Here is a 24,496-nt window from a genome sequence, read left to right as displayed (position 1 = left end):
CTGATGTCATTCAGTATTCTGCATAGAACATTAAAGTCATTAAAGAGCATTAAACAGAATCTAATGATATGATTTAAGTTTATTTGTTAGTGTCACAAGTAGGCTGGCATTAACATTGCAATGAAGTTACTGTGAAAATCCCCTTGTTGCCACACTCCGGTGCCTGTTTGAGCACACCAAAAGAGAATTTAGCATGGCCAATGACCTAACTAGTACATCTTTCTGTCTGTGGGAGGAAACCCACACAGACACAGGGAGAACATGCATACTCCACACAGTGACCCAAGCCAGGAATCAAACCCGGGTCCCTAGCGCTGTGAGGCAGCACTGCTAACCACTGTTTCACCGTGCCCCCCCCCTCTTTTTTAAAGTTTAAAATTTTGCTCATATTTAAATCATTTTCATGTTTCCATTATTGTAAACAGTTATGAACTAGGAAATGCTTTTTGCCTTGACTTAAATTCTGACATGTGGCCCAATTTCAACATGTAACGTATTCCTGTCTCCGCAGATATATTAATACTTGTATGAAGAAACAACCACAGAATGTAAAGACGTTTGAAGAGTTACCACTTGAGCTTACAACTTTAGCAGATGTAAGTTTTCTTATGAATTGAGATTGTCAAGCTTTGTCGATTTGATAGCTTTGGCTCTATTTCAAAATTTGAGTTACAATACAGCTTTGCAGGCATCCTTCCCCACATTACAATGGACAGATGTTATCAACTGTGTTACAACAAACTTCACAAAATACTTTTGGTTTCCCATTAAATCTTTGCCTCTGCCTTTTGAATTTTTGAACACCTTAAGTTTTATGATAATGATGAAATAGAGAGCAAGATTTCTCAGGGAATGAGAGCCAATACAGTCTCCCAACATTTTTGGATTCTTCCCATGCTTTGAAAGTTAATTTTAATCTAACAGGAAAGGATGTAACTCTTTCAGCTTAAACTCCAAGAGTTCTTCTGAAATAAATGATGCTTTCTTTTGTTCACTACTTGAGTCAAGTGTGACTAATCGTGTTGGGGTAGATTTGATTTCCGTACTTATTCACAATAAGCATTATGCCAAGTATTAAAAACAATTCATTCTTGGCAGTAAGGTGTAAGTTTTACTCTCAAAAATTAATCCACTTCAGTCAAAATTGTTGAGCAAATAGAGTCTGCAGTCAAAATTATCAAAAGGTACAAAAATGAAAGATCTAAAATGACAGTGGGAAGGAACTGAGCCAGACATAACAATATCCCAGGAGGGCAGGTTGATGACAAAGAAATGTTAATCAAAAGAGCTGCACACAGTGTGATAGAACAGGGAGGAAGGGGAGGGAAACAGCAACATGTCTTTAGGCAACTTTTAATTTTCACATGCCCCTCCCCACCCTTTCGTTAATATTGTTCAGTCTGGATAATACTGTCTGAAGATTAAAATAGGAAAGAAAATGTAAGAAGGCCTTTATCCAGATGCAATCTTTGAAATTATTCATCATAATTGTGCCAGTTCATATTAAGTTCATTTTCTTTTTCTTTCATGGGGATGGTTTCTAATTCTCTGGTGAATAGCTTGTGGGCAGGATTCCCTCCCTTCACCCCCCGCCCCCATCCGCCCTCAATGGCGTATTTTACAATGGAATCATCAAGTCCCACTGATGTCAATAGTGTTCGACCCAGTGAATCCATAGAGAGATATTTGGGAACAATTGCAGGATTGTTACAAATAGATGTCTATCATCACATTGAAAAATGATGTTAAAAGAGACTGAAAATGCAGCAAATATTCAGCAAGTCAAGCAGCATCTGTGGAGAGAACCGAATTAATGGCGGGAATTCTCTGACCTTGCCTGCAGCTGGGATTTTCCAGCCCCACCGCAATGAACAGAGATTTGGCTGAATGCCAGATTTTCCATTCTCACTGGCAGGGCCAACGAGGTGTGGGAGACCAGAGAAATCTGGCCAACATTTTGGGTCGATGATGACTCTTCCTCAGAAGTGAGGAACAATAGAAATGAGTGGCATGGACAGAGTGGATAGTCAGATGCTCTTTCCTAGGGCAGAAAAGTTAAGTATAAGGGGACATAGGTTTAGGATAAATGGGGAAAAGATTACAGAGATGTGCGAGGCAAGTCTTTTATAAGAGGATGGTGAATGTCTGCAATGTGCTGCCCAGAGTGGTGGTGGGAGCAGATATGATAGTGGCATTTAAGGGGCATTTAGATGAATACATGAATAGGATGGGAATGGAAGGGTACAGACTCCATAAGTGCATTCAGTTTTAGTTTAGACAGGTGTCATGATTGGCACAGGCTTGGAAGGCCAAAAGGCCTGTTCCTGTGCTGTATTGTTCTTTGTTCTTTATATTGGTTTTCTCACATCTGACTTCCTCTCAGACTGTATTCCATACTCCCAGTTCCTCCATTTCCATTGCATCTGATCAGATGATGAAACCTTCCACATTGGTGCTTCCATTTTCCTTAGTGGAGGATTCACCCCATCATGGTTGGCAGGGCCTCTGTCAGTCTATTTCACACCTTTCCCCTCCTTCCCAGGGCCATATTAGGGTTCCCCAGTTGAGTGATATAGAGGAACCAGATGAGGTGTTTCTCCCGATGATGTTTTGCAAATTCATTTTCACTACACCAATATATTTTTATTTGTTACCTCAAAAGCTAACTTAAACACTCAGGTTTATCCAAGGATGCCTAAGAAATTAAAGCATATAGGCAGAGAAAGTAAGGGACATTCCGCTTCAGTTAAAATAGTGACCAGCTCCCCTATTTCTTTGACAAATTGAATTTCTGAATGAAATTCTTATCACTGAGCCTAACAAATCCTGATGAAGTTTGGTTCTAGAATTGAGAGGTTCATTGGATGGATCCAATTCAATCCATCAATGACACCAGTTGTCTAGCTGTGAATTCTCATACCAACACCCTCACCAACATTGAGATAGCCCTCTTGGACCACAGCAACAGGATCTGTACACGAGAGTTCAAGCTGACTGCAATGATTAAAGACAGCATGTCACTGCGGGTTAAAGTTGATGACTCGTAAAACCAGTCAAAATGACAAAACTTACGTATTGTTGGGCTACCAGGGGAGACAGAGGGCTGAACCCCAACAGAGTTCATGTCAGATTTAAGAGGTAGTGGGTGAGGAGACTTTCCCCAAACTCCCTGAGCTAGGCAACACCCACTGTACACTTTGACCGAAACCTCACCAGGGCAACCCTGCCTGAGCCATTGTAGTACGGTTCCATCACTACAACGAGAAAGAGCTCATTCTTTGATGAGCAAAGGAGCACCACCATGTCACTTAGCAAGACTATCCAGTCAGGTTTTACCAGGACATGAGTATATCTGGCAAGGAGGTGAGCAGCATTAAATAACATCAAATCCATGCTGTAGAAGAAAGGAATAAACTTCGGGATTTACCCTGCGTGTGTCTACTAATACTTAATGGAGATCACCATGTCTTTGACACACGAGACGGATTCTTTCCTTCTTCAGCAGCATACTTAATACTTGGTAACTATTTGATACCTCAATGGATTTTATGGGAATCATGACTAAAATTGTGCTTTTTTTCAAATACCTGGACTTTACTGTTTACACTTGGGTGGCTAAAGACAGACCTGCTAATGTGGATTTGTGGACCAGTGTTTCATCTCGGATGTTTTCTGGCTATGGGGAGCGCTGGTCTTTTAGAATTTATATTTTTATGGCTATTTAATGTTGTCTATCTTTGTTCCTGTGAAGGCATTTTGGACTGCCTTGTTCAGTTATGGACAGAACATTAGGCTACCCTGGATTAAACAGAAATGCATAATTTAGCATAGCGTACCTAGTTTAATTACTGAGCTAACCAAGAGGATAATAATTGGTTTATATTGGTCATTTATAATGATCAAAATTAAGGGTATGTTCAACTCTTTGACTACAATAGAGATCTCACGATGTGAATATAACAAGCAACTTTTCAATGGTGAATTATGGAACATAGTTCATATGTCGGGGCATGTCCCATTAATGAAGTTGTTTATCGGGTGCTATGTAAGATTGAATACTTGTTGCTTGTCTTGTTCATAATGGCGAGCTTAGGATTTGATTTGTGGTTTTATGTAGTCAAAGGTTTATTATCACACTGTTTAGTTTTTGTTCCAACAGTTTGGATGTGTGGTGATTGTTCTGGGGATGGAGAGTAGTGGGAGGGATTTTTTTTATGTAGATGGAAACCAGGGATCTTTTTGTATTTGGTCATTCCCATTTTGGAATGGACCCTCTCAGCCTAGTTTTCCTTTCCGTTCATTTTACTGATCCTTTAATAAAATCTTTTTATACATATGACTAGCTCAGACTAGTTACATGGAATGTTAGGGGGTTGAATGGCCCGATAAAATGTTCCAAAATGTTTTCACATCTCAAGAACCTTAACACTAATATTGCATTTCTTCAGGAGACGACCGTCCGTGTTAATGATCACAACAGATTTACATAAAGCATAGGTTGGCCAGATGCTTCATTCAAACTTTAACAACAAAGCTAGTGGGACGGCAGTTTTGATTTCTGAAAAAATACAGTTTTTGCCCTGAACATAATCTCAGATCCTGGATGACGTTACACAAGAGTTAGTGGCATACCATAGTGTTAGTGAATCCCTATGCCCCTAACTGGAATGATACAAAGTATACTACATTGCTTCTATCCTCCCCTTCCAATCTAGACATCTGCTATCTTATATTCAGGGGTGATCTAAACTGTGTAATAGATCCAAGGCTGGACTGCCCAGGTCCAAAGACGCCCCTTCCGGCATATCCAAAGCTCTCTTCACATTTATGACTCAAATGAGTTGTGTTGACCCTTGGCGTTTCCTCCACCTGGCGCAAGGGACTTGATCCCTCTTCTCTGCTGGAGGGGGAAGAGAGGAGGGAGGCCCTATCGTTCTCTGGTGGGTGGGGGAGGGGGCAGAGGAAGGCCAGATCATTGCCTGGTGCGGGGGTGGGGACAGCAGAAGGAGGCCAGATCGCTCTCTGCTTGGTAGGGATGGGAGGGTGGTGGGGTGGGACCTGATCATTCTCTGATGGTGGGGGAAGGCCCAATCATTCTCTGGGGGGTTGGTCGGCCCAATCATTCTCTGGGGTGGAAGGGGGTGGCGGGAGGGAGGCCCGATCATTCTCTGGTTGTGGGGAGGCTAGATGGATCTCTGGTTGGGGGCCGGGGACGGTGGGTCAGGGCTGGTCTGCTGCCACTCTGCAGGTGATCAATGGGGGGAAAGGGGGGCAGAGATTCACGATTGGTCTGGGTAGTGGGGGGATAAGTGGATAAGGGGGACAGTTACATTGTGGTCATGGAGTAATGTCTGTGGAGGACCATCGTTCCTGTTTTTTTGTCCCAGGCTGCTTTATCTGCTTTTTGCAGCCTGGGAATGATGTGAGAGAATGCGTTTTTCAATTTTTTTTTCACCACGCGTACGCAGTTCAAAGCTCCAATCAAACCAGAAGCGTTTCAGATGTGATAAGCCCCGCCCACGTGCAATTCAGACTCGCATTTTTTTCAGGTTGAGTGCATATGGGGGCGCCTGAAAACAGATTTCCAAGTCGGATCTGAATTGCGCCCAGATTCAACACTGAGAATGTAAATGGTAAAACCAGGCCCATTGTCTCAAGGTTCTCAATCTCCAACACTTATTAAAACTTCCATCTCACTTATACTCAATAAAGACAGGAACCCTGTGAAATGTGGCTCATATTGGCCTATCTCTCTTTTAAATGCAGATGTAAAGCTGTTAGCTAAGGTATTAGAGTGCCGTTTGGAGCCATGTTTTCCTGGTATATCTGATGATCAAACTGACTTTGTTAAAGGGGACCAATTATATTTAAAAATACGCCGCCTTCTTGACATTATACATTCCCCAACCACCTGACTGGCCCTGAAGCTGTCGTTACTCTAAATGCAGGGGGCGGGGGTGTAGTTTGACAGGGTGGAGTTGGAGTATTTGTTTATAATTTGGGGTAAATTTGGTTTTGGTACGCTATTAAATAAATTTTCATTTATTTTCCTATACCTTCTCTACCACAAGTGTGCACACTAACTCTATACTGAGAGTATTTCTCCTGTCCTGAGGAACCCATCAAGGATGCCCTTTGTTTCGTTCCATTTTGCTTTGGCGTTAGAACCTCTGTTCGTAGCCTCAAAGCCATCAACACTGTTAAAGGATATCCACCGAGCTGGTGTGGAACATCCTGTGTCCTTATATGCTGATGACTTCCTATAATATTATTAACCTTATAATGATATAACGAATATTCTCAGCACCTTTGGCTCATTGGCCAGATATGATCTAAGGAGATCCATCAAAGATGCCAAAAGACAATACCAGACCAAGCTAGAGTCCCAGGCTAGCCACACGATCCCCAACTATGGCAAGGTCTGCAAGACATAACAGGCTACAAGATGAAGGCATGTAAAATCACCAGCTCCAAAGCACCCTTCCCTGATGAGCTCAATGCATTCTATGCCCGTTTTGAGCAAGAGGTCAGCGAGAACATGCCCTCCATTCTGAAAACCCTGGATGAATCTGTATCTGGGGTCACCATTCAGATGTCAGAGCAGCTTTCTTGAAGGTCAACCTATGGAAAGCAACTGGCGCGGATGGGGTACCTGGACGTGCACTCAGATCCTGTGCGGATCAGCTGGCAGGGGTATTCACAGACATCTTCAACCTCTCTTTACAACAATCTGAGGTCCCTGTCTGTTTCAAGAAGATGACCATCATCCAAGTACCTAAGAAAAGCCAGGCCGCATGCCTTAATGATTATCATTCGGTGGTTCATAACATCCATCATTATGAAGTGCTTTGAAAGGTTAATCATGGCATGAATTAATTCCAGCCTCCCAGACTACCTGGATCCACTGCAGTTTGCCTACCACCGCAACAGCTCCACAGCAGACGCTATTTCTCTGGCCTTGCACTCAACCCTGAAACACCTAGATAACAAGGATACAGATGACAGACTCCTATTTATTGACTACAGCTTAGCCTTCAACACTATTATTCCCACAAAACTCATCTCCAAACTCCGTGGCCTGGGCCTTTATTTGCGATTGGATCCTGAACTTCTTAACTCACAGACCACAATCAGTAAGGAAAGGCAACAACACCCCCTCCACGATCATCCTCAAAACAGGTGCCTCACAAGGCTGTGTTCTCAGACCCCCTACTATACTCCTTATACACCTATGATTGTGTAGCCAAATTCTCCTCCAAATCAATTTTCAAGTTTGCTGACGACACCACCCTAGTGGGTCGGATCTCAAATAATGATGAGACAGAGTACAGGAATGAGATAGAGAATCTGGTGAACTGGTGTGGCAACAATAATCTCTCCCTTAATGTCAACAAATTGAAGGAGATTGTCACAAACTTCAGGAAGCATAAAGGAGAACATGCCCCTGTCTACATCAATGGGGATGAAGTAGAAAAGATCGAGAGCTTCAAGTTTTTAGATGTCCAGACCACCAACAACCTGTCCTGGTGTCCATGCGAACACTATAGTTAAGAAAGCCCATCAATGCCTCCACTTTCTCAGAAAACTAAGGAAATTTGCATGCTAGCTTTGACTCTCACCAACTTTTACAGATGCACCATAGAAAGCATTCTTTCTGATTGTATCACAGCTTGGTATGGCTCCTGCTCTACTCAAGACCGCAAGGAACTACAAAAGGTCGTGAATGTATACCAATTCATCATGCAAACCAGCTTCCCATCCATTGATTCTGTCAAACTTTCCACTGTCTTGGCAAAGCAGTCAGCATAATTAAGGACCTCACACACCCCCAACATTCTCTCTTCCACTTCTTCCTTCGGGAAAAGGTACAAAAGCTTGAGATCACGTACCAACCGACGCAAGAACAGCTTCTTCCCTGCTGCTGTCAGACTTTTGAATGGACTTACCTTGCATTAAGTTGATCTTTCTCTCTACCCTTGCTATGACTGTAACACGACATTCTGCACTCTCTTGTTTCTTTCTTTATGAACGGTATATTTTTCTGCATAGTGCGCAAGAAACAATATTTTTAATTGTATGTTAATACATGTGATAACAATAAATCAAATCATTTTCTGGCTATAAATTGAATATCGACAGAAATGAATGTTTCCCAATCAATATTGCCAAGCAAATCCACCATCCCACCACCACCCCCCACCCCACCTCCACAACTTAAGTGTGAACATAACATTCTCTTCATAAAACAAACTTTATAAACCTGGTCACCAAAATTAGAGTGGATTTCCAGTGTTGGGATAAGTATTTTCTTTCCTTAGCTGGCAAAATTCAATCTATGAAAAGGAACATTCTGCCCAGGTTCATATTTATTTTTCAATGTCCTCCTATCTTTTTACCAAAATTTGTTGCTGTTATGATAAACAGACTGATACCTGGGTAGACTAGACATCTAGAAGCTGTAGAGCAATACTTCAGAGAGGGAGATAGGTTTGAGGGCTCGCATTATTATTGGGCAGTCAGTATTCAAAAGGTTTTAATATGGTGTCATGATCCGAGTATAAATTGGTGTCTTATGGATATTCAATTTACAGCCAGAGAATGATTTGATTTTGATTTGCTTTATTATTATCACATGTATTAACATACAATTAAAAATATTGTTTCTTGCGCACTATAAAGACAAAATATACCATTCATAGAGAAAGAAACAAGAGAGTGCAGAATGTACTATTACAGTCATAGCTAGGGTATAGAGAAAGATCACCTTAATGCAAGGTAAGCCCATTCAAACTCCATTGTGATTTCTACTTTAAAAATATGGAAACAGTTTCATTAACATTTTAAATTTACTATTTCTCTCTTGGGTCCTATTTGTAACAACCACTTAGCCTTCCAAGCTTGACCAGAGTTTGTCTTGTGGAGGGAGGGGGGACTTAAACATTCTGCTGAGCTGTTTGTAGATAGGATCTTTGCCAATTTCAATGAGTTTGCAGCCAAATGTTATCTGTCCCAATCTAGTCTTTACTGCTATTTTCATGCCAGTGGTTTTGTTAGCTTTCATTGCTCATCCTTTCCTCAGTAACCTCTAATTACATTGTTAGAAAGGATCTTGTCATTGTCCCAAACTCATAGACGTCTTATCTCAAGATTATCTGATCTCATGCTATCCTCAGGTCCCTCTCCTCTTCACAAGATCAGAAATGACTAGGAAGCAGAACTTGGACTTGATCTTGCAGGTGACTGGTGAGAGGAAGCCCTACTTTGGTCAACTCCATATCCTTCTGTGCTCAGTTAAGCTTCATTCAATTTAATGTCTGCACAGAATTCACTTCACCAAGGCCAGAATCAACAAGTTTGTTTTAAACACAAACAACACATGAGATAGCTGTTCACTGGTCCCTGCAAACCAGCTCTACATGTTCAGATCGTGTTTGAAGCTAGCTGATTTCTAGTCATCCTTCTTTGACACTTTCTCTAAAGCTCTAGATATTGACTTGCAGCTTTGTCCTTTGATGGCCATATTTGGACACCTATCTGAACTGGTCAGTCACTAAGACTAAAGCAGGTGTCATTGCATTTACTTCACTTATAGCCTGCCACAGTAGCGCTGCCTGCACCAATGGGAAATGCACTGATTTTACCACTGGCGGCAGCATTTAGATATCATTCAGGAGACTCACAGGCAATCGCTTCCAATGATTCTTGGTAATGTTGCTTATGTCTGTCTTGAATATATGTTCAGCAAATTATGGCAGCATGTGGTCTCCCTTTAATAGAAATCCATTTTGCTTTTAAAATCCAACGCTTGAAATTAAGGGTCCTATTTTACCATTTTGATTCTAAGTGCTGGGCGGATTTGAAAGTGAGAGTGTTTCAGATCCAACTTTTAGACCCATTCTCAGGCACCCCCATTCACACTCTGCCTGCAAAAATATTAAAGTTTCCGAATCACGCTGCACAGGTCTGTGGGCTTAATGCACCCGAAACACTGCAGCTCCGATCGGCGCCTCCAACTGCTCGTGTGCAGCAAAAAAGTTAGAATGTTGTTCCCCTGCCACATCCCTCCTGGGCCGGATAATGCCTCCCCCCTGGCCCCTCAGATATTGTCCCATTCCTGACCCCCTTATCCCCCCCAACCCTCAGACCGATCACGGCCACTCCCCTCTGTCTCCTTTCCCCCCCCCCACGATCTCAGACAGAGTGTCAACAGACTCCCTTCCCCCCCACTGATCTCAGGCAGAGTAGCAGTGGATCCCCCTTCCCCTCCACTGAACTCAGGCAGAGTGGCAGAGAACCCCCTTCCCCCCCCTCACTGATCTCAGGCAGAGAGGCAGCGGACCCACCTTCACCCGAATTTTACAAGAAAAGCTTAGGACCAAATTTTACCAATGCCCTAAGTTTCTCGTGTAAAATAAATGATTGAACAATCCTGAAATATTGCATGTCTGAGGAAGATATAATCACGCTGTACAGTGTCCTAGTCAGTGACTAGAACTAGGCACTTCAATATTACATCCCATCTTGTTTGCCAAGAAACAAGGGAGACACACATTCACTAAAGGCAGCGTGGAGAAAAACCATGACTCTTTTCTCATTAGCGATGGGAAATATGAATGGGTTCTCTTTTTGTAAGAAGTCTCACAACACCAGGTTAAAGTCCAACAAGTTTATTTGATAGTAAACCCACAAGCTTTCGGGGTTTGCCCCTTCGTCAGGTGAGTGGAGAGTTCTGGTCTCAAACAGAGCATATAAAGGCACACATGGTTTACTGAATACTGATTAGAGACCAGAACTCTCCACTCACCTGAAGAAAGGGCAAATCCCGAAAGCTTATGGGTTTACTATCAAGTAAACTTGTTGGACTTTAACTGCTAATCAGTATTCAGTAAACTGTGTGTGCCTTTATATGCTCTGTTTGAGACCAGAACTCTCTACTCATCTGACGAAGGGGCAAACCCCGAAAGCTTGTGGGTTTATTATCAAATAAACTTGTTGGACTTTAACCTGGTGTTGTGAGACTTCTTCCTGTGTTTACCCCAGTCCAACGCCGGCATCTCCACATCATGACTACTGTCTGTTTTTGTGTCAGAAACTTGCCTCCTGTGGGAACCTGACTGAGTTTCGGATTTTCTTGAGGGTGAGTCATTAATTGAGATGGAGACTTGTTTCCTGCCCATTTCCCCATAATAGGGGAAGTAATGGAGACAAGTTTCAGACACCCATGGCAGCTATCCCTGAGCTACTGCTTATCCTAAAGGAGAAAGATTGTAGAATCATAGAATCCCTACAGTACAGAAAGACGCCATTTGGCCCATCGAGTCTGCACTGACCACAATCCCACCGAGGCCCTACTCCCATATCCCTACATATCTACCCACTAATCCCTCTATCCTACGCATCTCAGGACACTAAGGGCAATTTTTAGCATGGACAATCAACCTAACCCGCACATCTTTGGACTGTGGGAGGAAACCATAGCACCCAGAGGAAACCCACGCAGATATGAGGAGAATGTGCAAACTCCACACAGACAGTGACCCAAACCGGGAATCAAACTCAGGTCCCAGGAGCTGTGAAGCAGCAGTGCTAACCACTGTGCTACTGTGCTGCCCAAAATTGTACCAAAGCTTGTCCCAGTACAGCTACATCATTAGCATGTATCCAACATGATGGAAGATTACCCATGTATGTGTTGTCCACAAAAAGCAGGACAAATCCAGTCTGGCAAATTATCACCTCATTAGCCTCTTAACCATTAGCAAAGTGATGGAAATGGTTGTTGACAGTGCTATGAAGCGACATTCACACAGCAATAACCTGCTCACTGATGCTCAGTTTGGGTTCCCTCAGGGCCACTTAGATCCGGACCTCATTACAGCCTTGATCCAAATGCGGACAGGAAAAGCTGATGTGAGAGTGATATTAGAGCAGTTTTTGACTGGATGTGGAATCAAGGCACTCTGACAAAATTATTATCTCAGCTCCAGATGGGTGCGGCTCCAACAACATTCAAGAAGCAGAAACCACCCAGGACAAAGTATCTTCATGATTGGCATGCTATCCATCTAACTAAACAATCACTTACTCTGCTATTGATGCAGAGTGACAGCAGTATCTATAAGATGCACTTTGAATGTTCCTTCGACAGCACCTTCCAAACCTGCAACCTTTATCATCCAGAAAGACAAAGACAGCAGATGCTTGGGATCATCATCTCTCCAAGCTACTCACCATTCTGACCTGGAATTATATTGGGGATCCTTTACTGTCACTGGGTCAAAATCTTGGAATTCCCTACCTAACAGCACAATGGGTGCATCTACACCATGGACTGCAACAGTTCAAGAAAGCAGTTCACTACCACCTTCTCAAGAGCAGTTAGGGATGGACAACAATTATCTATGTATTAGTGACTGAAGCCTTGATGTTCAAGAGCCTAACAATTACATCCACATCCCATGAAAGAATGAAGAAAAGGTATCCGGGAAGGCACTGGTATATAACAATTGGGAGAGACAGGAGGTCCTATTCCAGGTGAGTGGCAGAATGCAGCTCATTGTGCAGCAGGGGCACCTCTCCCTTCCCAGCTTCTTGGCGCCTGGGAGTATTTCAGGGCATGACCTTACTGCTCCAGGTACTGGATCCAGGGTTGCCTGATCCCTCAATGTTCCATTTGTTGTGATTCTGATTTGCTGTCAGTAAAAAGTGGGCAGCACGATGGCACAGTGGTCAGCACTGCTGCCTCACAGCACCAGCAACCCGGGTTCAATTCCCAGCTTGCGTCACTGTCTGTGTGGAGTTTGCACATCCTCCCTGTGTCTACGTGGATTTCCTCCGGGTGTTCTGGATTCCTCCTATAATCCTATAATCCAAAGATGTGCTGGTTAGGTGCATTGGCTGTGCTAAATTCTCCCTCCGTGTACCCGAACAGGCACAAAAGTGTGGCAACTAGGGAATTTTCATAGTAACTTCATTGCAGTGATAATATAAACTGACTAGTGACACTAATAAATAAGTAAATAAATATCAGTTGCCTGGTTGATGCACCATTGTACAGCCTCTTGCGATGCACTGTATGGGCCCGCAGCTGACAAAGGCACAGATGTCAGTGCCCATCTTCCTAGAGAGTTAGTCTCCCTTGTTATTGGTTCTCAGTCATCGACAGGTGTTTTTGCCTCTGTCATAGATCCTGTGTTCAGGTTGGTGTCTCCTCCTCATATTCTTGACCCTCTCTTCCAGCTCCTGATGCCTGACACTCCACCTTCCTGTGCAGACTGATGTTGTTCAACTCCACTGGCCTCAGTTTCTAAAGGTTCATCACCAGTTTCCAGTTGTAATCATCCTGGTGCTCAGATGGAGTCCAAATGGTTTTGTCCACTGCTCTGTCCATTGCCAGATGACACCAAGAAAGTGAAGCTCCCCCCAAACCATTAAAGTTCTTAGTTCTTAATTAAAACAGATAGCCACATGGATAAATGTGGGTTAGTCAGAGTGCCAAGATTTATTAAGCTTAAATAACTTGCTGGATTTTTTGAGGAGTAACAGAGAGGGCTGATGAAGGTAATGTTGCTAATTGGACTTCCAAAAGGCATTTGATGCAGTACCACAAAACAGACTCGTAAGCAACGTTATAGCTCATAGAATAAAAAGTAAAACAGTAGCAACACAGATGCAAAATTGGCTGTGTGACAGGCAACAGAGAGTAGTGCTTAACTGATGTTTTGCGGGCTGGAGGAAGGTTTCTAGTGGAGTTCCATAGAGGTTAGTGTTGGGACTCTTGCTTTTCCTAACATGCTAGTGACCTAGACTTTGGTGTACAATTTCAAAATTTGCAGATCATATGAAATTTGGGTCGAAATTCTCCTGTGTCATCCTCCGCGGGAACTGTAGTGGGTAGGAAATAAAATTTGGTAGACCATTCGAAGGTCCGTTGAGCTTGGGCAGGAATTTCCAGTCTTGGGCTGTGCACGGCTGGAGAATCAGCCCTTGGAAACATTGAACTGTGAGGTGGTGGCGCAGAATTTAAAGAAGTCGTGGACAAGTTTGTGGAATGGGTGAAGAAGTGGCAGATGAAGTTCAATATAAACAATGTGAAGTCATTCATTTTGGTAGGAAGAACACAGAATAACAAAACAAAATAAAGGGTACAATTCTACAGTGTGCATGAGAAGAGGAGTCAGGGTGTTTATATGCGTAAGTTATTAAAGGTGGCAGGACAGGTTGAGAGAGTAGTTCATAAAGTATACAATACCTTATGCCAGTAATAGGTGCTTGGATACAAGATGTTATGTTGAACATGTATATGGCCTCAGCTGGAGTATTGCATCCAGTTCTGGTTACACCATTTTCCAAAGAATATGAAAGCACCAGAGAGGGTGCAGAAAAGGTTCTTGAGAATGGTTCCAGGGATGAAGAACTTCAGTTATGAAGGTAGATTGGAATGTTTTCCTTGAAGAAGAGAAGGCTAAGAGGAGATTTGAAGTATTCAAAAACATTAGGGGACTGGACAGAGTAGAAAGGGATAAACCGTTCCCACTTCTGAGAGGATTTAGAATGAAAGAGCACAGATTTAACATAACTGGGAAAAGATGATAAAACAACATGAAGAATGTTTTTCATGCAGTGTGTGGTGCCGGAAAGTGTGATGGAGGCAGGTTTAACTGAAACATTCAAAAGGGAGTTAGACTGTTATCTGAAAAGAATGTGCAGAATTATGGGGAGAAGGTGTGAGAAGGCAACAGGCGAATTGAGAGAGCTGATGCTGTAGAATGTTGTCCATAATGATCTAACTCTCTTTTAATGGCAGATGCAGAGCTGTTAACTAAGGTAATGAGGTGCCATTTGGAGCCCTGTTTTCCTGGTATTTCTGATCATCAAACTGACTTTGTTAACAGGACCGCCAGTTACTTTTAAAAATACATTGTCTTCTTGACAATATACATTCCCCAATCGCCTCAACGGTTCTGCGGTCCTGAAGTTGTTATCGCTCTAGATGCGGTGGGGGGCTGGGGGGGGGGGGGCCGTTGGTTTTGTACAAAATCAATTTAATAAATTTTCACTTATTTCTCTATACCTCCCCTACCACAAGTGTGCACACTAACTCTCTATGCTGAGAATACTTCTCCAATCCAGAGGAACCCATCAAGGGCACCCTTTGTTTCCATTCCATTTTGCTTTAGCAATAGAACCCCTGTTTATAGCTTCAAGATCATCAACAGCTGTTGTGTTGAACCAGTGTAGACCAGGGAACACGGACTCAGGAGATAGGGTAGACCATTTAGAACTGAGATGAGGAAAAGATTCTTCACTTGAAGGGTAGCGAACCTGTGGAATTCTCTACTACTGAAGATTGTGGAGGCCAAACCATTGAATATATTTAAGAAAGAGATAGATTTTTTTAGATTGTAATGGCATCAAGGAGTATGGCAGGGGAAATGGGAATATGGCATTGAGATAGAGGATCATCCATAATCATGTTGAATGGCAAGGGAGGCTTGAAGGGCCTAGTTTCCATGTTTCTAGATAGCCATTGATCTATCAACTGCTGAACCTCAGTGAAAATTAATTCACTTTTTGGAGATGGATAGTCCAAAAATAGATAAATGATGTCTATAATAAAAGCAGCCACGTAATGGGGCCCAATCCCTGCCTACCCTTTGGGAAAATGGGACAGAGCTGAAACAGAGGCGGGACTTCTGACTCCATGACTCAGTGGCCATTTTTTTTTCAGTCGCCACTCTGTTCCTGTCTGATCAGGGCTGGGAAAATCCAGCCCCTGGCTTCAGTCTGATTTATGAATAAAGATTGGAGTGATTTGGGTTTTTTACTTTAGAATACAGGAGGTAATCATAGTAATAAACCAATCTGGGAAGCAGGATAAAGAGGTAGGACTCAACGATAAACGATGATTTTAGCATTGATATCAGGATGCTCTTCAGCCAGAGTGATCAACACTAGACTGCTGGCTGATACAAGTCTCTGCAATCATTCAGGAACAATTAGAGAAGCAGAGAAAGAAGTGTAGGGTCTTTCAAGAAGTTTTATTCAATATGCTTTTTATTCAACATAGCCCTTTGGCCCATCTAGTCTGCACCAACAATATCTACCACTAAGGGTGTGCTAATCTCACTTTCCTGCACTTTTTTTGATATCCTTGAATGTTATGATATTTCTAAAAAATACTTTGCAAATGTTGTAAGGTTTCTGGCCTCAACTACTTTCGCAGGCAATGCATTTCAGATTACCACCACCCTCTGTGTTTTTTTTCCCAAATCCCCTCTGAACCTCCTGCCCCTCACCATAAAATTATGCCCTTTTGTGAATGATTCCTCAATCAGCTGCTTCCTGTTCACCCTGTCCATACCCCTCAATCTTACAGACCTTAATCACGTCCCCCCTCAGCTTTCTCTGCTCTAAAGAAAACAACCTAAGCCTATCTAATCTCTCCTTATAGCTCCAATCCTCCATCCCAGATGAACCTCCTTTGTACCCCCTCTAGTCCTATCACATATTTCCTATAGTGAGGTGACCAGAACTGCACACAGTACTCCACCTGTGGCCTTACCAACATTCTGTACAATTCCAACATTACCTCCTTGCTCTTATACTCTATGCCATGACTGGTGAAATCAAGTGTCCATACACCTTCTTAGCTATCCTATTCACCTGTTCTGCCACCTTCAGGGATTAATGAATAAGTACTTCAGCATCCATCTGTTCCTCTGAGCTTTAGTCAGTAGAAGGATCTATTAGACAATATAGCCAATAACAAAGTTAATTAGTAATCTGATGTGAATTTACTGGGTTTTTTTTCAGGATTATCAGACAGATAGTGGAATGGTTCTAGCATCAGAAGAATTGGATCGACCAATGTGGATGGATAGCAAATCACAGCATTCACAGTCTTTTGGGTAAATGAACATCATGTACAACATCATTGTTAAATGCAGTATCTATAACAGGAAACTCGACCACATGGTTCAACAACTGAAATAGGCCAGAGCAAGAATACATGCAATTTAACAGTATGTTTGCTTGCACTGAATTTGTGGGAAAATGGTTAAGTGAGAAATCCTTGTTGTGCTTTTTAAAAGTATGACTAATCTTGTGCTGCATAAACATCATCTCAAATAGTGATAGCCAAGTAAATTTGCTGTAGCAGCATAATTCCTTAGTAAACCTTTGCTGCTTAAGAGTATCCCATTACTTATCTGGTAGCTTTGTGATTCATTCTAACTTGATTAGGTTGCAAAACTTAGAATAAAAATATCAGCAGGTTTTTCTTGTGAAATCCTTCCTGCAATTTTCCTGTTTCCCAAAGCATTTTTCCTTACTTTATTTGCAAAACAGAAATAGATCCAGCTTGTCGAGTTTTTTTTTAACAGCTGTAGCTACTACCGATTGACAAAAATGGGCCTTTTTGTGCAGAGACAACAGAAGAGTGTAAAGCAGTCAAATGTAGAGATGGGAAATTGGTGTAAGGATTTTTTTCAAAAAAAATGAAAGAGAGGTTAGAAACTTAATGTTAAATGGTTCAGAAGTGATTCCTAACAACAAAGACATAGTATATGGTCAAAAGACCTAGGAGGAGATTCTCCCAGAAAATTCTAAGTGTCGAATTCGCATAAAAGCTGGAATAAACCCCACTGATTTTTTTCAGCGGGAGTTTCACAATGAATCTCCCACACTGTGCACTACAGAGTGCCTCAGCGTAATTGTGCCTCATGCTGAAATTCAGTGAGTGGGGCTTATTCCCACTGGAGAGGCTGGCAGTGTAGGGCTCAGTGGGCTACTGCACATGCGCCGATCTGTCAGTGCCGAGATCAGTGCATGCGCAATGGTCCCGTACTGCCAGCTTCCCAATCGCTGGCTAGCCCCCCGGCCCCTCATCATTGGCCCTCCCAGTCTGCCTTGATCTCCAACCCCCTCTCCTCACCCCACACCAGCAAACATAAAACCCCCCCCAGCAGACTGACCTCTACTGACCCCCACCCTGATCACTGGCCTCCCTCTCTCTGATACCGCTGACTGCAGAATGGTAGTGGGACCCCCCATTCTTATAGATCTCCCTCTAGAGGCCCTACCCCCATTGCACCCACCCCCTTCAGTGGACAGTATCAAGGTGCACCGGGCATTGCCACTTTTCTTTTGGCACTGGCACTGCTAAGGTGACAATGTAAAAAGTCCGACAACACCAGGTTTAAGTCCAACCGATTTATTTGATAGTAAACTCACAAGCTTTCGGGGTTAGTCCCTTCATCAGGTGAATAGAGACTTCTGGCCTCAGACAGAGCATATAAAGCACAGAGAGTTTACAGATTACTGATTAGAATGCGAATCTTTACACCTAACCTGCTGTTCAAGTCTTAAAGTGGCCGACAATGTGAGTGGAAGGAGCACTGACCACAGATTAAAGAGATGTGTATTGTCTCCAGACAGTACAGTGAGTGAGGTTTTGCAAAACAGAAATAGATCCAGCTTGTCGAGTTTTTTTTTAACAGCTGTAACTGCTACCAATTGACAAAAATGGGCCTTTTTGTGCAGAGACAACGGAAGAGTGTAAAGCAGTCAAATATAGAGATGGGAAATTAGAGATGGGAAAGGTGACAATGTCCCATGGACACCCCCTGCTCCCACCGTCTTGCGGGGGGGGAACCTCAATTGCTGCCCCTTCACATTAGTGGGATCGGGCTGCTAACGCCCCACAAATGAGGAGCTATAGTAAATCTCGCTGCAATAAACCACTCCTGACAGGGGGGGGGGAGAGACGCTAGCGACCCTAGAGATTTCAGTCCTGGGCCCGCTAATCTTATGTTAAATACATTTAAATGTGTATTAATATAAATTATGCAGCTCTGCTAATGGCACCAGAAGACTCGCGGAAGCTGTGGTGCCCAGTGGGGAACCTACTACACAGTCTCCACTCGAGTCTTTTGGCCTGCTGCACTACAAAAGCAGTGTAGTGGGCTGGAAGGGTTCCCCCCACTATTCTTTTTTGTAGTTGAAGGAAGCATGCATTTCAGAACGTAATTCTGCACATTGGTCTCTGGTGTAATAAAAAAGGCCTTGTGCACATTACCATTGAACCATAATGGCCTTGTACCATTAGTAAAATGATTTAAACATCTTTACTTTCATGTTTTGGCTAGAGTTGTGCCATTAATAGGAACTAAACATGAAATAAAGGATATCCTAACAGGTTATTCTGTCATTGATTTTTTTTCTAAACCAATTTATGCAAAGAAATAAAGGACAGCACATAAACAGGAGAATGAGAAATGAGGAAAACTATGTTTATGCAAAGCAATCCATTATAAGTAAGAAAGTGCTTGTTTTTAAAAACTCCTCCAAGTGTTTCATGTCAGCACATAGATTTTCAAATACAATAACTGTGGTAAATGCGGTAGTCAATGTTTTGACAGCAAGGCTGTATAAATAGCAGACAATTGAATAGCCAGATAGTCTGCTTTGGTGCTGTTTTTGAAGGAAGAATATTGTCTAGAATCCCCAGGAGGACTCCCTAGTCTTTCTGGAATCATATCGGAGGTTATTTTGTATCTAATTGTGTGGATCATCTGAAGGACAACACCTCCAACTTTACAACCCTTCCTTAGTACTCTGCTGACATGTCAGCTTAGATTGTGTGTGCTTGAAGTCAAACCAGGCACAATAGCTACTAAGCCAATCTAACTCAAATGTATAGCGATGCATTGTATTATGTAAGATGACATTTGTTCATTCATGATCCCAATAGAGACATATCAAATAGAATGACATACAAAAAAAGAAATTCCATATTTCTATTCTCTAATTAGGTCCACTAGAGAAATTTCAGTGAGATCAGAGGCAGGGAGCAAACGGAATCATACCAATCTTCCAGGACTGAAAAATGTCCTTGACCAAACATACACTTTTAACCCCATCTCATGATGTTGTGATCATATCCTGCAATCTGTTCTTTGGACAAAAGCACCACATTTACAATATTCAATTTAATGGCATTTCCAGATAACTTATACATAAGTGTGTTGGCTTCATGTATATATAACTTCTGCTAATTTCCTTTCTTACTCCTAACTTCCTGATCCTTAGGAAGAGGTACACTTTTCTCTACAACCAACTTTTGTTCAAAGGCACTTTGGCCCAGAGTAGTGCTGCATACCACAAAATTAGAAATACCGCAATACTCTTCAAAAGGAAGGCCATTTACGTAGAAGCCTCCCATGGAGTATCAAAGAATCTATGACAGGATATAATGGAATTATTTAAGTTCAAACATTATCTTAGTGATAAGCTTCATCACCTTAAGGAATATGCAAAAACCATGGTTCACTCCAAGTCACTCATCCTGACTCCTTTGCTTCACTATCGCTGGTTCAATTTCCTCCCTCACATTAGTCAACAAACATCTGACTACACTGATCCCATTTTCCAGCACTTGGCCCATAACCCTGAAGGTTATGGCAGCACAGGTGAATATCTAAATACTTTTTAAATGTTAATGTAGTTTCTGACTCAACCATCTTTTCAGGCAGTGAGTTTGAGACTCCCACCATCCTCTGGGTGAAAATGTTCCTCCTCAACTTCCCTCTTCGCCTTTCTACCTCTTGCCTTAAATCTTTGCTCCCTGGTTATTGACCCATGTACTCATGGAAAAAGTGTTTTCATATCCGCCCTATCTCTGCCCCTCATAATTTTATACATCTCTATCAGTCCCCTTTCAACCTTCATTGCTCCAAAGCAAAAAGCCCCGCCTATCCAATCTTTCTTGATAGCTCAGGCCTTCCAGCTTAGGCAGCATCTGGGATGGTGTAGATTCAAATCTCATTGCAGAAACCTGTGCACAAAATCTACATTGCATTCAGTCCAGTACTGAGGGCAGCGCACCACTTTTCCCACTTGACTTGACACTTAGTCAGACAAATGGAAAAATACACCCATTGTTTTCTTATTGGAAGCATAGCAGCAAGACTATTGTTAACTTGAATAAAATTGTGTAAGTGAAGAAATAACAAGTGAACTGGAAGGCAGAGGTACTTGCTTTGATCAGGGCACAAAAGTTCTGCTTTCACTTGGATTCTGACACATTTTTTCTGATCCCGCTATTTTACAGTTATTTAATCATTTTCCTTCAGTATTTTGGTGAGACATTTACATACAGATATCAGGAATTTGATATCTCATAGGCATTATACAATGGTTTTTTTTGACTGAATGCATGAACGAAGCATGAATTCTTAGGTTATATCTGACATTGAATGTGCTTTTTTTTCTAGTCTGAAATCAGCAAGCAAGAGCAAAGAGCCAGTATTATCTGAACCTGTCAATCCAACAAGCACTAACAGTGTTGGCTACCACCTTGGAGATGAAGGCAATCGAATGCCTGAGCGTGAGAGTTTGGGTTTGCTGAATTCCTTTGAGACAGAAATGAGTTGCTGTACACCTCCACCAGACTACAATTCACTAAACTTTTATACTTCACCACCTGTTTAAAGAAGGGCCATTCATTAATACGGCAGCAATGTAAATCTGCACATTCAAACGTTTGCAGCGCACATTGAAAGAAAATTTTTCATTACTGCCTTTACCAACATCAAACCATAGTGCACTGCTCACCAACCATAAGCAGCTATTGAATGCATCCAAACATTAAATGAATTGACATCAAAGATAATGGTCCTGATTTCGTGGTCAGTGGCAAAGTGACAGTGTTCAGCGCTGATCTCGAAGAAAGCTTCCCAAAAAGATTTAGCAATCTTTATAGCATGGATTTTACCCTTGCTGACATCAGTTTGAATCTGGTGCCGAGTCAAGGTGTCTTTCAAGCATCCAGCAATAGATGTATCAACACAAGGGATAAGCAGCCAATCGAATTGAAGTATTTTCACAGAGACCAAACCAAGTAGTAAAATGCTCTCATTAGCCTTACTTATAGTCACATTTCACAGAGAACAAAATAACGATTGGGCTAGGCAAACTGGATTTAAGAGTATAGTAGTATAATTGTTATGTTACTGGGCTAGTAATCCAGAGGCCTGGACAAATGATTTAGAGACCTGAGTTCAAATCTCTCCTTAGCAGCTGGAGAATTCTAATTTGAACAAATTAGAAATAAAAAGTTAATATCAATAATGGTAACAATGAAACTACCTTGTTGTAAAAAACATGTGGTTCAGTTATGTCCTTTAGGAAATCTGCTGTCCTTACACAGTCTGGTCTATATGTGACTCCAGACCCACAGCAGCATTGTTGGCTCTTAACTGTCCTCTGAAATAGCCTAGTAAGCCACTATGTTGCATTCAACACGATGACTCACCATCACCTTTCCGAGGGTGATTATGGGTGGACGATGTACAGCATCATCCTCAGTAAATAAATCAGAAAAGTACAAGCTGAAATATTGTAAATCCAGTTTAAAAAAATTAAAGATGTGATTTTTTTTGTGTCGTAACAGAAAAATTTCACGTTCCACATATACCAAATTTATTTCCAGAGTCAGTGTGGCTTTTCAGAGTAATTGTGAACATATTATATAGATTTATAGAATCCCTGCAGTGCAGAAGGAAGCCATTTGGCCCATCGAGCCTGCACCGACAACAATCCCACCCAGGCCCTAACCCCATAACCCTACTTATTTACCATGCTAATCCCCCTGACACTAAGAGGCAATTTAGCATGGCCTCTAACCTGCACATCTTTGGACTCTGGGAGGGAACTGGAGCACCCAGAGGAAACCTACACAGACATGGGGAGAACATGCAAACTCCACACAGACAGTCACCCGAGGCCAGAATTGAATTTGGGTCCCTGGCGCTGTGAGGCAGCAGTGGTAACAACTGTGCCGCCGTGCTGCCATTACATTGTTAAAGTCCCAGTTAATGTAACATTCAATGAGGTGCAAACTTTTCCGGGGTTTTTTATGGTGAGCCGAATAGCAGAAAGGTGCAAAGTCTTGTCCGTTCCAGGATTTCTACTTGATTTTAGTGATGATGACATTTGTGGGGAACTGTGGTATTGGTTGAGGAGTAACAATTCGCCATTGGTAAACTAGCCATATCTTCAGACAGTGCAGTTGGATCATTTTGGCACCCTTGAGATTGTAAATGATGTTTCTGTTTGACGTTTCATCTGAAAAATGATTCCTGTTTAAAGTGGCATTCCCAGTACTGTACTGCAGTATCAGCCGAATTAAGGGCTCAGATCTTTAGAGTCAAATCTTCTAATTCAAAGAGTTCTATCATTGAGACAAGTCTGACACTGGATGTTTTTGTGTATTTTAAAACTGTGTTCCCTTTCACCTGCATTTTATCAAAAATGTATGTAGCTAATTTGGCACTGATGCTTAAAAACTTAAATGTTATTCCTTTTCACAAAGCTACATACAACCCGTTTAACATGAGGAATGGGCAGCTTTATTTGTTGTTGAATTGTATTTAATAAGAAGGTATGTGTTGAGATTCGTGAACAGACAAAATGAAGTTTAGTGTTGTATCTTCTTCATTTACTATTCTGCTGCAATAGGAACTGACAGAATTTAATGGGAGCTCATTAATTGGTGTGCTAAAATTAACACTGGTGTAATTAAATGCATTAAATAGCAATACAGGTACAGTGCCCCAAATCTGGCTGTCCAAAATCCAAATTTATCCAAAAACTAGGCATCTTTATGTCAGCCCATAGAACATGGTCAATGGAGACAAAAAAAACAAATAATTTTAAGTTCTTTGAAATACAATGGGTGAGATTCTCCAGTCTCCCAGCAGTGTGTTTCCTGCCAGCAGGAGGTGGTGTACTGTTTGCTAGAGGCAGGATTCTCTGGTCCCACTGCTGTCAATGGGAATTCCCATTGATGTCATCCCAGCTGGTGGGAATCCCGCAGGCAGGAGTGCGTTGCTGGCAGGACCAGACAATTCCACCAGCATGAACAGCCGGAGAATTCCAGCCATTATATGGTTAAATGGAGCTTACCAAAATCATTGTAACCCTTGAAGAGCATTTTCTGGCACCATCAACCTGAAACCTGGATATTGAATATGGGGATTAAACTCGTCTCACTGAAAATAAATCCTGGGTTAATGCAGGTGTTCAGGAGGGATTGCCAACCTCAGAAATAAAAGATGGAACAATTTCAAGCCAGTTCAGAAAATTGAAATTAAAATGTTTATTTTTATCAGCTGCCTGTTGTCATCTGATTCAGCAGATAATCCAAAATCTGGGAAAATCCAAAATCTGGAACAGTCTAGGTCCCAAGAGTGTCAGATTTTGGCCATCAAACCTGTATTAATTTGGTTTACTGATTTCAGAGTTTTAGGTCATTTTCATCTTGGCAACAAAGGAACTTTCCAAACTATAATGCGTTAGAGAGTATTCGATCTAAATGTATAGATTGGAATTCTCCAGTCTCGCACACCCTGCCGCTTGCTACCAGCTAGAATGGAGAATTTGGCACTCTGCCAAATCTCCATTCACTGCAGTGGGACCAGAGAATCCTGGCTGC

At 42.0% G+C, this 24,496-nt stretch overlaps 1 protein-coding gene across 1 annotated transcript in view; it reads left to right on the top strand.

The window, feature by feature from the left end:
• Positions 1-24,215, top strand: part of flt1 (fms related receptor tyrosine kinase 1) — a 203,900-nt gene extending 179,685 nt beyond the window's left edge. The window contains exons 28-30 of the mRNA XM_080197406.1: positions 512-596; positions 16,816-16,910; positions 21,276-24,215. Coding sequence (XP_080053532.1) covers positions 512-596; positions 16,816-16,910; positions 21,276-21,492 — 397 coding nt within the window. The 3' untranslated portion in view covers positions 21,493-24,215. The remainder of the gene's footprint in view (positions 1-511; positions 597-16,815; positions 16,911-21,275) is intronic.
• Positions 24,216-24,496: the final 281 nt, after the last annotated feature.

Source organism: Carcharhinus amblyrhynchos, chromosome 10 (assembly GCF_965287045.1).
Source record: "Carcharhinus amblyrhynchos chromosome 10, sCarAmb.v2.hapA, whole genome shotgun sequence".
NCBI lineage: Eukaryota > Metazoa > Chordata > Chondrichthyes > Carcharhiniformes > Carcharhinidae > Carcharhinus > Carcharhinus amblyrhynchos.
The sequence above is the reverse complement of the archived record's forward strand: the minus strand, read 5'-3'. Positions and strand labels throughout refer to the sequence as shown.